Raw genomic sequence first — 16,955 nt, forward strand, 5'->3', positions numbered from 1 at the left:
ACTGCAGGTCCGGCGGCCGTTTTCCCTCTGGCAGCCATTTTGGATCCCACTTCAGTAGTGGGATCCAGCCCCTCCTTACAGCCGCAAGTCCGCTTGTCAGCTGCGCAGGGTAGGAGGCAGTGCACCCTGCCTCATGTGATTGCCCCCCCCTGTTTTTAGGGCATACCCTCCGCAGCCCCCCCTTTTATGTTGGGTGCATTACCAACCAGCACCTTTGCCAGCTCCCATCTTCACTCCTCTGCCATTTTTACTTCTTGGGCCCAGCTTTCTTGGAGCACTGGCCCTGCTCCACCCATTGTCTCTGCTTATTCCGCTGCCCCCCCTTGGTCTGCATATCCCCCATATGTTTCCCTTTCCTTTCCTCCCAGTTGTCCTTTTTGGCAGCCATCCTCTTTTTCCGGCTCTGTTCCATGGCACCCCTTCCACCCCCCCACCCCCAATTTTTCCCTTTCAGCTCTTATGCCTGTGCCACCTGTTTCTGCCTCATTTGGTCCTGCCACTGCTGTTTCCGCTCCTTCAGTGCCTTCCACCTCTCTTTCTGCTCCTCCGTTGTCCATTACCCCTGTTTCTGTTTCCGTTGTTTCTCAGTCCCCCCTCCTTCCTTTGACCCCCCTTCCCCCCCATCCACTGATCTACCAGTTACCGCTTCGGTCGCTCAAACTGCTGTTCCAGTTTCAGATGTGTTGGCGGCTTCGATCATTCCGGATGTCATGGGGGCTGTCGCGGTTCCTGTTCCTGCGCGCGTAGTGGTGGACCCGGAGGTGGCTCCGGTGGACCCTCCGCATGAAGTTTCCGGTGATTCGGTTCCTCATCCGGGTGCTGGTGAGTATGACACGTCTTCATCTTCGTCTTCTTTTTCTGCCTCACCATCTCATTCGTCTGGTTCCCAGGGGTGCCCACGCAAGATTGCTAGATTAGTGGCGCACCGTTTAGCCAAGCAGGCTGAGGGCAGTAGTAAGATAGGTGAGCTTCCGGCCATGTTGACCCACCGCCGGGAGCTGATTCTGTGCATTTGCGCTAATACTGCTGTACTCTGAGGTTTGCGCAAAAGTGTTAGGGAAAGGATCCGTAGGGGAAAGTTTGTTGATTTTTTTCACCCTCACGGACGATATGAAGAAGGGTTTAGCTCAGGCTAAGAAGCCGGGAGGGAGAAGATGTGTTCTGCGGTTACAATTCCTGGCTCAAAAGTATGTTAATTTTTGCAGCTTGCTATTTAGAGACGCGGCCGGATGAGCATCAGAATGTTATCAAGTATATTTACTTGGTGCATGATATGTTAGTTCGGTCGCGGAGCACGTCTTGGAAGGATTATGATTGTCAGTTTAGACGCAAACATGAGGGTAGTCGCATAGTCCCTGTTGGTGTTAAAGATGTTGAGGTTTGGCTCGAGGTTTCGCAGCAGCGTCGGCCTCCTTTGGATGCGGTGCCCCCCCACAAGGTTTCTTTGCCTAGGTCTGGTGCCTCAGGTGTGGCGAGAGGGAATTGTTTTGCCTTCAAGGACTCGAGGTGTTCTCGTGGTGCCTCTTGTCATTTTCGCGACTCCTGCCACATTTGTAATGGGGTACACCTGGCCAGGGATTGCCGTCGGGGCTCCGCTTGATAGGGACAATGGCTCCAAGGCTAGGTTGCCCATTTGTTTGACGGAGCTTTCTAGGTGGTTGGCTCGCTATCCTGATAGAGAGGCTGCTGTCTTTCTTTTGGATGGATTTAAATTTGGTTTTGATCTGCCTATTTCCGTCCCACTCCACGTTAATGCCCCCCGCAATTTGCGCTCCGCCTGAGAATTCCCCCAAGTTTTGCGATCTAAGGTGGATGCTGAGGTTTCACTGGGCAGGATGGAGGGCCCGTTCCCTTGTCCTCCCTTGTTGAATCTTTGCACCTCGCCTTTGGGGGTGGTTCCCAAGAAGGCACCTGGGAAGTTTCATCTAATTCAACATTTATCTTACTCCCATGGTAATTCTGTCAACGATGCTATACCCGATTCGGCTTGCAGTGTTGTATAACAGTCCTTTGATGACGCTTTAGGTATGGTTCGTAGTTTTGGTGCGGGTGCTTTGCTGGCGAAGTTAGATATTGAGTCCGCATTTCGCTTGTTACCTTTACACCCCGAAGCAATGCAGTATATGGGTTTTAGGCTCGGGGGCGAATTCTTTGTGGATAGATGTCTGCCCATGGGTTGTGCGATCTCCTGTGCCTATTTTGAGAAATTCAGTTCGTTTTTACATTGGTGCATAGTTGCGGGCAATGGCCATGTCGGTGCTGTGCATTACCTTGACAATTTTCTCTTTATAGGTACAGGTTTGTACGGAGGTTTGTACGGAGGTTTGTATGGATCTCCTCTTGTCAGCCACAGCTTGTTTAAGGCTTTAGGGGTTCCTGTTGCACACGACAAAACTGAGGGCCTCTCGTCTTGCCTTGCTTACTTGGGCATTGAAATATACACGGTGGCGGGTTGTTGTCATTTGCCGCACGATAAGGTCAGTAAGTTGCAGGATCAGATTGCGGTTTGTTTAGGAGCAGACAACGTTAAATTGCACGTAGTTCAGTCCTTGCTTGGGTCATTTAATTTGCTTGTCGCATTATCCCCATGGGATGGGTTTTTTGCAGCAAGTTGGAGGGGTCCACGGCCGGGGTGAGCCAGCCTCATCACCACGTTCATTTGTCTTCGGAGATCAAAGAGGATCTTCAAACTTGGTCCAGTTTTCTGGTCCGTTTTAATGGTGAACGCATTTGGCCTTCTGCTCCTGTGGCGAATACTACTTTGCAGATCTTCACTGATGCGGCTGGTTCCTATGGTTTCGGGGCCTTTTTAAATGGGGAGTGGTGCGCAGCGCCCTGGCCTTCAGAGTGGCATTTGGAAGGACTTACTGGCAATTTGTTTTTGTTGGAACTTTTCCTTATTGTAGTGTCAGTTGAGCTATGGAGGGAGCGTTTGGATAGTCAGCATGTAGTTTTCTGGTGTGACAATCTAGGGGTGGTTCAAGCCATTAACAATCAGCGGTCTTCCTCCCCTCCGGCTTTGCGTCTCCTTAGGCATTTGGTTTTGTATTGCTTAGAGGCCAACATTCGGTTTCGCACGCGCCATGTCCCTAGGGTGCATAATGAGATTGCTGATGCATTGTCCCGACTCCAATTTAACCATTTCCGTTTGCTGGTGCCGGCGGCTTCTGCGGTTAGGTTACCTTGTCCTCCTTTTGTATGGCAGATCATCAGGCCGGAATAGAGGGCCTGGCGCAGAGGTCGCTGGCTCCAGCAACTCGGAGGGCTTATTCTGCAGCGTGGCAGAACTGGCAGGCTTTCTGTTCGCAGGGCCCCCAGTCAGGTAAGTCTTCCGCAGAGTTGATTTCCAGGTTTGTTTGGGGGCATTACCAGCATGGTCGCTCCAAGGCTTTCATGGCCTTGGCCCTGGTGGTTATTTCCTTTTTCAGTAAATTGAAGGGTTTACCAGACCCCACCAAATCATTCCTCCATTCTAAAGCCCTTAAAGGTTGGGCCAAGGAGTTTCCCGCCAGGGCTGATTCCCGCAGGCCCATCGATCTCCATCTCCTTGTTAGCTTGCTGGATGTGATGGACAGTGTGGCTTTGGATGCTTTCGAGGCTTGCTATTCAGTTTAGCTTTTGCAGTCGCATTTTTGGGGGATTTACGGGTCAGTCAGATTGTAGCTTCCAGCAAGTCCTCGGTATCCACAGGGTTCATGATGGGAGACATCGTGTTCCAGGAGTCATCCGTGTTGTGCAAACTTCAGTTTTCCAAGACGGATCAGTTAGGCCGTGGCAGGTGGGTTACCTTGCATAAACTGGGTGACGCCTCCATTTGCCCGGTGCGACTTGCCGCGTTGTATATGGCTGGTCGCCCGGCAGGCGGTACCCAATGGTTGGTCCATTCAAATTTGTCTCCTCTTTCCGAATTTCAATTTGCTGCTGTTCTTTGGCGTAGTTTATTGGCGTTAGGTTTAGATGGCACTAGTTACGGGACCCATTCCTTTCGGATCGGTGCCGCTACTAGTGCAGCAATAGCGAGAGCATCCAGCAGTGATATTCAAAAGGTGGGGAGGTGGAGGTCCTCTGCCTATAAATCTTATGTCCGCTGCGACAAGCTTTAGATGCGCTTCTGTGCCAACCCTAAAACGCTGTTTACCTGCCAGTTATCGAATGGTTAGCATTCGATAAGTGGGGATGTGAAGGGATTTTAAAATTTTTCCTCCCGGGGACCATTATCTGGCCCAACTTGGTTCACGGGGAAGGTTTGGCTGGTCGGCCATTCCTATATTTTCTGGGCTGAACGGTATGGTTTGGCTAGACGTGCCAGTTTATTGTTGGGTGGCAGGCATGTTTGCTGGATAGGTGTGCGTGGTCTGCTGTGTGCATCCGTGCAAGATTTGGTGGTGGAGTCTGCAGCAAAATGGAGGGTGCCTGATTGATTGGTCCTGCATGTTGGTGGGAATGATCTTTGTAAGTTGAAAGGTTTGGAGTGGTCTTTTCAGCTGAAAGAGTTGGTAGATGCGGTTCGTTTGTTGTGGCCGAATGTGCGCATTGTCTGGTCTGAAATAGTGCCGCGACTGGTGTGGCATGGTGCGTGAGATCACAAGGCTTTGGATAAGGCGAGGTGTAAGGTTAACAGAGCTTTGAAGAAACCTGTTCTGTCCTTTGGTGGCTTGGTAGTCAGGCATAGCTTTTGGGGTTCGGATTTAGCTAGATTTTTTTCGTCCAGATGGGGTTCATTTGAATAATTTGGGTTTAGGTTTGTTTATTAAGGATTTGCTTGCCTTTTCGATTAGTGGGTTTTTTCTCTAGGTGGCGGGCCAGTCTCAATTTGAGGCTGGCTTTGGTGGGAGAACACTGCATCTCAGTGGCTTTATTGTGGCGTAAGAGAGATGTAACATGGCGAGTCTGTCCTCGTACGAGGGAACCCGAGCGCTTTTGTACGGAAGCGCTCGGAGTAGACTGGCCCAGGAGGGAGGCGAGACCTTCGCAGCGTAAGTGCTTCTTTAGGGAGAGCGTTTCAGTCGTTCCCCGTGTGTGTCAGCTTGAAAGCTAGAACAGAGTATGCAGCGTCTCCTGGCCACCTTGGTTAGGTGAATTAATTAATTCGGAAATAAAAGCTGTGACCTTTTATCCAAGTTGTTATGGTGTCCGTCTCTTTATTGAAATAGATAAGTTAAGTGCTAAGTTAAGTAAGAATGTTTAAGGTATTTAATTAGCAATAAGCCAATGGAGATCTTATATGCAATCTTTGTTAATAGTACAAAATTGAATAATTTAAATTGCCTTGATTTAGAGATTTACGCTAATACCACCGCAGCTGCAAATTTGTACGCAGCGGCTGTGTGAAAATATGCAAATGTCGCAGCTTCCGGGATTTGTATTGAAACATCCACCAGCAGATTCGCAAATCCAAGTAACTACTGTACGTACAAAGACATTGCTAGGTCACAGATCATTTGATTATCGGACTACTGTGTAACCCTACGGTCGTGCAGAATGGTCGCAGTAACTGAGATGCCGAAGCCATTTTCACTTCATATGGGATTGCAATTGAAGGCAGAGACACGCTCTGAAAACGGTTGCGACATGGCTGCGTTTGAGTTGCCAGCCACCCAGAAAATGGTCCCTTCCTGTCAATAACTTTACAAATAAATCCTCACTGCGAGCGACATCAGTAATGAAACTTGACACATACATAGTGTGGCTTATATGCATATGCAAATTACCGATAATCACTCAAACTGGGTGTTCCTGGGCTGTGACTGGGAGGTGGCTAAACAGATGCAGAGATGTTCCGTTTTATGGTCATGTAGTGTGGCAAGTCTTTGCGTACACAGGTGTTCAATCATTCACATTGTTGTAAGCCATACTCAGACAGAAAATTTGAAGCCTGCCATGGGGCTGGTACATGTTTTGATGTTGCAACCAATAGTGTTGTCTAAAGACACACCAGGTGGTACTACAGCATCTACAGGCGCTAAAGTTGGCGTCTCTGTCCTTGCACATTCATACACACAGGTGTACACCAGGGAAGGATCCGTAGCGGTAGTTGCATAAATTCACAGATGTGCGATCGACAAAACATACAGCAGCGGACGCATCTGCGTCCACCCATGAATTTCGGCCAAAGTTGTCTCATAAGTACTGTGTAAGTTCCAGTCATGACTGCAACAATTACTGTGTCTGGACTAGAAGGAGTGTATGGGCACTTAAGTCACAGTTACTAACAACTAATTCTGCCCCACTTGCTCAGATTACTATCCCATCTCAACTATCATGACCCCCAAGCTCTACTGTCCGAGCTCTCTCAGATGGCATGCCCCTCTAAGCTTGTTCAGTTGCTTACAAGAGACTCACATGCCTTATTTCCTCACACACTCATATCCCCTTCACTCAGGATTTTGTTTCCAACAGAAACTGCACTGAATATGATGGTCTATGATTTGTTCACTGCTACATTTGAAGGTCACACTGTTGGCCACTAACTTCTCATACAAACACTTTATTCTCTAGGTCTTCAGAGCACAATGTTATCCTGGGTCTCAAAATTCATAGCAAATTCTATTTAGTTTCTCCGATTCCTCTGTCAGGTGGAGTCCTAGGTCTTCTACTCATCACTATCTTTACCATGTCTCTTGGAAAAATAACAGTTTTGGATTTCATTTTATCACTGTGTTTCCATATCTTCCAGCATCTGTGTTGGCCCATGCTGTTGAATGTCTTTTGGTCATTTCATCTTTGCCACCACAAATTTAACCTTTCACAAAAATAATTAATAATATATCCACCATATAACAGAAGCTTCTTACCGGACATCTCTACTTCTGTTGACAACTCTACAAGAAACTGTACCCTTCAAGTTTGCTGCCTTGTTGTCATTATTGACTCTGTCCTTTGTGTCACATATATAATCTGTATTCCAATACTGCTACGCACGGTGGGGAAACATTTCCAGAATATGCATGTCTATCACACAAGACACTGCATTGACTATTGCAATTCCCTCCTTTCTGGTCTTCCTCTACTCACAAGCAGTGGCATGTCTATAATGGGTGTATTGGGGGTCCACATCACACACCCTGCACCAATTTCGTATACTTACCTCTCCGGAGTCCCGGAGTTAGCTCTGCGCAGATCACCAGGAAAATGTTGCGGACACCATTTTCCTGAAGATTTGCATATGCGCAGTACAGAAGAACCCACGTATGAGCATTAAACTCTGGCACAGAGTCTACTCGTATCTGTGCGGTGGAGATAGGAGGGGGCTCACACGGAGGCAACACACGAGCCACCTCCTCTCTTAATCTGCCCCTGCTAACATCCGTACAATCTTGTATAATTTTGTATGCAGTGACTAGCCTAATTTTCCATGCAAAAAGTTCTTCTACTGCTGCTCCTCACTGTCAGTCCTTGGCTTGGTTGCCTGTATTTTGCTGAATGAAATAGAAAAAAAAAATGAGTACCAGCATATATCTCTTCTCACTTCTCCAAATACCTCCCAATTAGACCTCTTCAATATGCCGAAGCAGGGGCAACAAGAGGGAGTGTGGTAGACCCAAACTACCAAGATCCAAGCCAGACATTGGTTTGGGACCTGCCAAGGAGGTACAGTCATGCCTCAAAGATGGTGTAACCACACTTGTTTCAGTGGTGGTACCACAACTACAAAGGGAGATCAGTAGTCACCACATACTTTACCACGCCAGCTAAAGTGCTGGGGCCTAAAATCTATAATTGTGGCCCTCTGCCGAAGATCTGCATCTCTTATTTATACTTATTATCTGCTCCTATTCCTGGTTACAGTAATTTTTTGTGGCTAAACTATGAAAACTCACCGCTTTGTGCTAAGCAATAATACAGCATTGTTTTTAATGAAAGCTTCGAGTATTGACAAACCAGATCCACTATCCTTTATACTTTCAATTGCTAACTCTAATATAAACTACAGTACTGCTGCTGCATTCAAGTGTCTTACATGTGAAAACTATATGATATTAAAGAAATATTTAGAGTAAGAAGTAAGTACAATACCTTAGTGGTGTTGATGTATTTAAAATCTTTTGTGGCAACACCATTAACTTGCACTTCCTTTGGATTATTGGGTACCCCAAACACTGCTACCACATTCAGCTTTAGTTTCTCCGCTTCACATTCCACCTGTTTCACCTCATTCAGAAGAACATTCTGTGGTTTAAAAGAAAACAAGAAATACAGTAATGTTGTAATGTAACCAAGCAAAGGTGACCACTTAGAAATCACGCAAACCATAAACATTTTTACCTCATCATATAACTTACATTTTTAGCCACAAACTGAATCAAGCTGTAATCTTCTTTCTCGTACGTGTCTAAACTGTCTCCATCATCCCAGTATAGATCTCCTTGAGCAAAACCATCTGATGAAAGGGCCACCAACAGTATTAGAGAATTTCTGCGTGTCTCCGTTGTGGTCATACCTGGTTCCTGGAGAGGCAGATGGTAGAACAGTGAACCCAAACACTACATTAGAATCATTATACATTTTATTAACTTGTCAGATGTGAGTTTGCTAACATTTAATGAGGTACTGTGAAACCCTATATATTATGCGACTCACACAGTGCTAAAATGTACATTGATAAATATTGATAACATTTAGATCGCAGTTGTGCACATTACAAAACTGCATTTATTATCAGTAATCGTATTTGAAATTTGTTACGTAGCAGAGGTTCCACAACAGACCTGGTTAGGTGGGCAATTTGGAACATTTGTGCAAATAGAGACACGCAAAGACCATGCACACAGAGGGCCTGATTCTGATTCGTACGTTCAGTAATGCGAAGACAACTCTGGACGCACGCTGCAAATGGAATGCAAAATGAATTGCAAACAGAATGCTAATGCATCTGTATGCACGACCTAATGTGTACACATCTAAGCGATCTCACCTCCCCAGTTCTTCATGCTTGAGAGCAGCCATAAACATTATCATCAGTATTTAGCCTTACCGCTTGCTATGTGCAGGAGACCTGAATCTTGTGTCCACAATGCATAAGTACAACTCAAAACAGTGATGAATGAAAGTTACATGCTATGCCATACTCACTAGTCCATTCTCTTGTGTGCATTCACATTGTCACTGCCCTATTACCACCCAGAGATCGGCTGATCGTACGGCTCTATATTATGCACGTGTTACAAAAGTCAAGTCAGTAGCCTTGTAAAGAGGCTATTAGCCACAGGTAAAAGTGATATTACAATATGGACTAGCGTGTTATTGTATATATATATATATATATATATATATATATATATATATATATTATAGATGCTTCTGTAATTATTAATGCATATTAGTTAATATTCTATATAAACTGTGTCTAAAGCAAAACTTTACACGTGGCTGTAAAACTAGTACATAATGTGGTATTATATGTATATGAACCAAATGTCTGACTTCAGAGAAGAAACTTTGGGTGGGTTTTACTGAATTAGCCATGTGGGCTAATAGATAAATCTATTCTTCATAAAGCAAACTCTGACCATATTTGTGCTCGCGCCACTTGTGTTATGTGTTCAGATCTAAAGAGGTAAATTAGCTAAAGTGAGAGTTTTTAGAAGTGAGTTTTAGAACTGATGTTGCCCATAGCAACCATTCAGATTCTACTTAACATTTAACTAGTGCCTTCTAGAACATAATAGCAATGTCACTTCTAAAACTCACTTCTAAAAACTCTCACTTTAGTAAATTTACCCCACAGTATCAATTTCAGCTCAATTTTGTTAAAGCCGATTTGCACATTTGCTACTGCTGTACAGTTTTTTCCCTTAATATGCCAAATCATACTAGTTCATAAGACACACTAATATTATATATATATATATATTAGGGGTGAGCGGGTTCGGATTTCTGAAATCCGAACCCCCCCGAGCCCCCCCGATCCGAGTCCGATCCGAATCAGGCTCGACTTTTCCCGCCTGACTCGGATCTGAAATCGAGGCAAAACGTCATCATCCCGCCTTCCGAGTCTCGCGGGTTTTGGATCCTATATAAGGTACCCAGGTCGGCGCCATTTTCTCACTCGGCTGTGGACAGTGAAGAGGGAGGGTGGGAGTTAGGGCTGTGTAGTGTAGTGTAGTGTAGCGCTGCTGTTGTCCACTACTTCAAAGTCCATAGGGGCTGGCTGTGTTGTGCTGTGCTGCTGTTGTTAATAGGGGCTGTGTCCACTACTTCAAAGTCCATAGGGGCTGGCTGGACTGTGTTGTGCAGGCAGTTCTCCATAGGGGCTGTGTCCACTCCAAAGTCCTGTGCAGTGTCCCAGTCCTAAAGGAGTGCTGCAGTGTTGTCCAGGGGGTGCTCTGTCCATCAGGGGTGCTCCCCCCAAGTGCTAAAAAAATAATATATTTTCTGTGTTTGTGAATTGTGTGCGCAGTAGCCGCACGTGCATCAACAAAGTAGTGCCAAGCGTGCGCCTGTGTCATAAGTAAAGGGCCGGCTGGCTTGACCGTTAAGGGTGCTGTAACCCCCGAAAGTACACTCCAGTCCAAACCAAAAAAAAAATTATTTTCTGTGTTTGTGAATTGTGTGCGCAGTAGCCGCACGTGCATCAACAAAGTAGTGCCAAGCGTGCGCCTGTGTCATAAGTAAAGGGCCGGCTGGCTTGACCGTTAAGGGTGCTGTAACCCCCGAAAGTACACTCCAGTCCAAACCAAAAAAAAAATTATTTTCTGTGTTTGTGAATTGTGTGCGCAGTAGCCGCACGTGCATCAACAAAGTAATGCCAAGCGTGCGCCTGTGTCATAAGTAAAGGGCCGGCTGGCTTGACCGTTAAGGGTGCTGTAACCCCCGAAAGTACACTCCAGTCCAAACCAAAAAAAAAATTATTTTCTGTGTTTGTGAATTGTGTGCGCAGTAGCCGCACGTGCATCAACAAAGTAGTGCCAAGCGTGCGCCTGTGTCATAAGTAAAGGGCCGGCTGGCTTGACCGTTAAGGGTGCTGTAACCCCCGAAAGTACACTCCAGTCCAAACCAAAAAAAAAATTATTTTCTGTGTTTGTGAATTGTGTGCGCAGTAGCCGCACGTGTATCAACAAAGTAGTGCCAAGCGTGCGCCTGTGTCATAAGTAAAGGGCCGGCTGGCTTGACCGTTAAGGGTGCTGTAACCCCCGAAAGTAAACTCCAGTCCAAACCAAAAAAATATATATTTTCTGTGTTTGTGAATTGTGTGCGCAGTAGCCGCAGTGCATCAACAAAGTAGTGCCAAGCGTGCGCCTGTGTCATAAGTAAAGGGCCGGCTGGCTTGACCGTTAAGGGTGCTGTAACCCCCGAAAGTACACTCCAGTCCAAACCAAAAAAAAAATTATTTTCTGTGTTTGTGAATTGTGTGCGCAGTAGCCGCACGTGCATCAACAAAGTAGTGCCAAGCGTGCGCCTGTGTCATAAGTAAAGGGCCGGCTGGCTTGACCGTTAAGGGTGCTGTAACCCCCGAAAGTACACTCCAGTCCAAACCAAAAAAAAAATTATTTTCTGTGTTTGTGAATTGTGTGCGCAGTAGCCGCACGTGCATCAACAAAGTAGTGCCAAGCGTGCGCCTGTGTCATAAGTAAAGGGCCGGCTGGCTTGACCGTTAAGGGTGCTGTAACCCCCGAAAGTACACTCCAGTCCAAACCAAAAAAAAAATTATTTTCTGTGTTTGTGAATTGTGTGCGCAGTAGCCGCACGTGCATCAACAAAGTAGTGCCAAGCGTGCGCCTGTGTCATAAGTAAAGGGCCGGCTGGCTTGACCGTTAAGGGTGCTGTAACCCCCGAAAGTACACTCCAGTCCAAACCAAAAAAAAAATTATTTTCTGTGTTTGTGAATTGTGTGCGCAGTAGCCGCACGTGCATCAACAAAGTAGTGCCAAGCGTGCGCCTGTGTCATAAGTAAAGGGCCGGCTGGCTTGACCGTTAAGGGTGCTGTAACCCCCGAAAGTACACTCCAGTCCAAACCAAAAAAAAAATTATTTTCTGTGTTTGTGAATTGTGTGCGCAGTAGCCGCACGTGCATCAACAAAGTAGTGCCAAGCGTGCGCCTGTGTCATAAGTAAAGGGCCGGCTGGCTTGACCGTTAAGGGTGCTGTAACCCCCGAAAGTACACTCCAGTCCAAACCAAAAAAAAAATTATTTTCTGTGTTTGTGAATTGTGTGCGCAGTAGCCGCACGTGCATCAACAAAGTAGTGCCAAGCGTGCGCCTGTGTCATAAGTAAAGGGCCGGCTGGCTTGACCGTTAAGGGTGCTGTAACCCCCGAAAGTACACTCCAGTCCAAACCAAAAAAAAATTATTTTCTGTGTTTGTGAATTGTGTGCGCAGTAGCCGCACGTGCATCAACAAAGTAGTGCCAAGCGTGCGCCTGTGTCATAAGTAAAGGGACGGCTGGCTTGACCGTTAAAGGGTGCTGTAACCCCCGAAAGTACACTCCAGTCCAAACCAAAAAAAAATTATTTTCTGTGTTTGTGAATTGTGTGCGCAGTAGCCGCACGTGCATCAACAAAGTAGTGCCAAGCGTGCGCCTGTGTCATAAGTAAAGGGCCGGCTGGCTTGACCGTTAAAGGGTGCTGTAACCCACAAAGTACACTCCAGTCCAAACCAAAAAAAAAATTATTTTCTGTGTTTAGCCGCACGTATATATCAAATCGATATAACATAAATGGAGGACCAAACTTTCTCCGATAAAAATAAAATAGAGAAAGATCAAGAACCACTTCCTCCTAGTGCTGAAGCTGCTGCCACTAGTCATGACATAGACGATAACATGCCATCAACGTCGTCTGCCAAGGCCGATGCCCAATGTCATAGTAGAGGGCACATACAATCCCAAATGGCAAAGTTCAGGAAAATGACCTTGAAAAAGACATTTAAATCAGCTGAAGAGAAACGTAAACTTGCCAATATGCCATTTACGACACGGAGTGGCAAAGAACGGGTAAGGTCTATCCCTAGTATGTTCATGACTAGTGGTTCAGCTTCACATGACGATGGAAGCCCTCCTCCCACTAAAAAAATCAAAAGAGTTAAGCTGGCAAAAGCACAGCGAAGAACTGTGCTTTCTAAGAAGATATCACAAATCCCCAAGGAGAGTCCAAGTGTGGTGGTGGTTGCGATGCCTGACCTTCCCAGCACTGGACGGGAAGAGGTGGCTTTTTCCACCATTTGCACGCCCCCTGCAAGTGCTGAAAGGAGCACCCACAGTCCACTTGCTGATATGCAAATTGAAGATGTCACTGTTGAAGTACAACAGGATGAGGATACTGGTGTAGCTGGCGCTGAGGAGGAAGTTGGCGAGGAGGATTCTGATGGTGATGTGGTTTGTTTAAATCAGGCTCCGGGGGAGACAGTTGTTGTCCGTGGGATGAAAAAGCCCATCACGGTCATGCCTGGGCAGAAGACCAAACATTCCACCTCTTTGGTCTGGCAATATTTCTATCCAAATCCGGACAACAACTGTCTTGCCATATGTACCATATGTAAAGGTGAAATAAGTAGGGGTAGGGACGTCAACCACCTAGGAACATCCTCCCTTATACGGCACCTGCAGCGCGTTCGTAAAAAGTTACTGTCAAGTTCAGAAACTTTGGCTAAGACCGTAAGCAGTCCAGGGACACCTAAATCCCGTTGTCCTGTTGTATCCAAGCGCCTGCAAACCACACCGTCAACTCCCTCCTCGTCAATTTCCTCCTTAGTCAGGATCGGAAGTAGTCCTGCAGGCCATGTCACTGGCATGACTGACTCTCCTATCCGGGATTCCTCTGGAGGATCCTGCATTGCTACGCCTACTGCTGCCGCTGCTGCTGTTGCTGCTGCTGGGAGTCGTTCATCATCCCAGAGAGGAAGTAGGAACACCACTACTTTTACTAAACAATTGACCCTCCAACAGTCCTTAGCGAGGAGGATGAAGTACGACAGCAGTCATCCTGAAGCAAAACGTATAACTGAGGCCTTGACTGCTATGTTGGTGTTAGACGTGCGTCCGGTATCCGCCATTAGTGCAGTGGGATTTAGACAATTGATGGAGGTAGTGTGTCCCCGGTTCCAAATCCCGTCTAGATTCCACTTCACTAGGCAGGCGATACCGAGACTGTACAGAAAGGTCAGAAAAAGTGTCCTCAGTGTCCTGAAAAATGCCATTGTACACAATGTCCACTTAACCACGGACATGTGGACAAGTGGAACAGGGCAGACTAAGGACTATATGACTGTGACAGCCCACTGGGTAGATGTATCACCTTACGCAGCAACAGCAGCAGCGTCACCAGTAGCAGCATCTCAGAAATGCCAGCTCGTTACAAGGCAGGCTACGCTGTGTATCACCGGTTTCAGTAAGAGGCACACCGCCGACAACCTCTTAGAGAAACTGAGGGAAATCATCGCCCAGTGGCTTACCCCACTTAGACTCTCCTGGGGATTTGTGATATCTGACAATGCCACCAATATTGTGCGGGCATTACATCTGGGCAAATTCCAGCACGTCCCATGTTTTGCTCACACAATAAACTTGGTGGTGCAGAATTTTCTGAAAAGCGACAGGGGCGTGCAGGAGACGCTTTGGGTGGCCTGAAAAATTTCTGGCCACTTTCGCCATTCAGCGACTGCGTGCCGAAGACTGGAGCGCCAGCAAACACTCTTGAACCTGCCCCGCCATCACCTGAAGCAAGAGGTTGTGACGCGGTGGAACTCAACCCTCTATATGCTTCAGAGGATGGAGGAGCAGCAAAAGGCCATACAAGCCTATACATCCACCTATGACATAGGCAAAGGAGGGGGTATGCACCTGACTCAAGCGCAGTGGAGAATGATTTCCGTGTTGTGCAAGGTTCTCCAGCCCTTCGAACTTGCCACACGTGAAGTCAGTTCAGACACTGCCAGCTTGAGTCAGGTCATTCCCCTCATCAGGCTTTTGCAGAAGCAGCTGGAGAAAGTGAAGGAGGAGCTAAGACGGAGCGATTCCGCTCGGCATGTGGGACTTGTGGATGAAGCCCTTCATTCGCTTTGCCAGGATTCCAGGGTGGTCAATCTGTTGAAATCAGACCACTACGTTTTGGCCACCGTGCTCGATCCTAGGTTTAAAGCCTATGTAGTGTCTCTCTTTCCGGCCGACACAAGCCTGCAGAGGTGCAAAGACCTGCTGGTGAACACACTGTCAGCTGAAGCGGAACGTGACACGTCAACGGCTCCTTCTTCATTTTCTCCCGCAACTGGGGCTGCCAGGAAAAAACTTAGGTATCCTAAGCAACCCGCTGGCGGTGATGCAGGGCAGGCAGGACCAAGTTTGGACATCTGGTCCGGACTGAAGGACCTGGCAACAATTTCTGACATGTCTACTGTCACTGCATATGATACTGTCACCATTGACAGAATGGTGGAGGATTACATCGGTGACAGCATCCAAGTAGGCATGTCAGACAGTCCATACCTGTACTGGCAGGAAAAAGAGGCAATTTGGAGGCCCCTGTACAAACTGGCTCTATTTTACCTGAGTTGCCCCCCCTCCAGTGTGTACTCCGAAAGAGTGTTTAGTGCAGCCGGGAACCTTGTCAGCGAAAGGCGTAGGAGGTTGCTTCCACAGAATGTGGAGAAGATGATGTTCATCAAAATGAATTATCAGCTCTTCCAGGGAGACCAGCCTCCAGAAGGTACAGAGGGACCTGTGGTGGTGGATTCAAGTGGGGACGAGTTAATACTTTGTGAGGATGAGGATGTACACACTGAAGAGGGTGAGGAATCGGTGGATGAGGAGGATGAGGATGACATCTTGCCTCCGTAGAGCCAGTTTGTGCAGGGACAGATTAATTGCCAGCTTGTTTTGTGGGGGCCCAAACGAACCAATCATTTCAGCCACAGTTGTGTGGCAGACCCTGGCGCTGAAATGATTGATTTGTTAAAGTGTGCATGTCCTGTTTATACAACATAAGGGTGGGTGGGAGGGCCCAAGGACAATTCCATCTTGCACCTCTTTTTTTTCTTTGCATTATGTACAGTTTGGGGCCTAGTTTTTCTAACTGCCATCCTGTCTGCCACTGCAGTGTCACTCCTAGATGGGTCACGTGTTTGTGCCGCCCACTCGTGTCGCTTAGCATAGTCATCCAGCTACCTCGGTGCAACCTTTTGGACATAAAAACACTATTGTGAGGTGTGAGGTGTTCAGAATAGACTGGAAATGAGTGGAAATTAAGGTTATTGAGGTTAATAATAGCATAGGAGCAGAAAAACCTACAAATTCTGTGATTTTAGCTGTTTTTATGCTTTTTTTCAAAAAAATACAGATCCAAAACACAAAACCCAGAACCCAAAACACGGAAGGGTGGTTTTGGCAAAACCAATCCAGATCCAAAACACGAAGAAAGATCCAGATCCAAAACCAAAACACAAAACACGAAAAGTGGCCGGTGCACACCCCTAATATATATATATATATATATATATATATATATATATATATATATATATATATATATTAGGCTTCATGGGCTATGTGATGCTTGTGTAAAGTAAAAAGCCTTTGTACAGTAAAAGTGGTTGTACATACAGTATGTGTTACTGAGGAAGAGTGATGGACCAGATACTGCTTTTAGAATTGTGGCCTCATTGTAGAATCAATTCATTTATAAATGCCAATATAATTTATATACCATTTCTTGTAGGGGCCGTGTCCAGTACATTTTTTAAATTAAGTTTGTGAATTTACTGTCACCACCTCGTGTGATAGGGAATTCTACAGCGTAAGCGCCCTTACAGTAAATTTATCCTTCCTATATTGATGGTGACATAATTTACCTTCTATTAGCAATTGATCGCAAGTTCTTCTCCATGTGGTCCTTGGTACAAATATTTTTCCTACACATGTATTCATATATAATGTCCTTTTATAATATAATCTGTTCCCTTTATTAATGAAGCTATCTGCCCCTGCACTGAACTATTTTATGTTTGTTTGTTTTTTTAATACATCTA

General features: G+C 46.3%; 1 protein-coding gene across 1 annotated transcript in view; it reads right to left on the minus strand.

Annotated features, from left to right (window-relative positions):
• Nucleotides 1-2,542: 2,542 nt before the first annotated feature.
• The window catches only part of LOC148541885 (lysosomal alpha-glucosidase-like), a 63,226-nt gene continuing 48,813 nt past the window's right edge, over nt 2,543-16,955 (minus strand). The window contains exons 17-20 of the mRNA XM_088476609.1: nt 8,283-8,447; nt 7,961-8,169; nt 7,088-7,296; nt 2,543-2,805 (exon numbers count right to left, since the gene is read on the minus strand). Of these exons, the coding sequence (XP_088332735.1) occupies nt 2,543-2,805; nt 7,088-7,296; nt 7,961-8,169; nt 8,283-8,447 (846 nt within the window). The remainder of the gene's footprint in view (nt 2,806-7,087; nt 7,297-7,960; nt 8,170-8,282; nt 8,448-16,955) is intronic.

The sequence above is a fragment of the Taudactylus pleione genome, unplaced genomic scaffold (assembly GCF_031769625.1).
Source record: "Taudactylus pleione unplaced genomic scaffold, aTauple2 ptg000016l, whole genome shotgun sequence".
Classification (NCBI taxonomy): domain Eukaryota; kingdom Metazoa; phylum Chordata; class Amphibia; order Anura; family Myobatrachidae; genus Taudactylus; species Taudactylus pleione.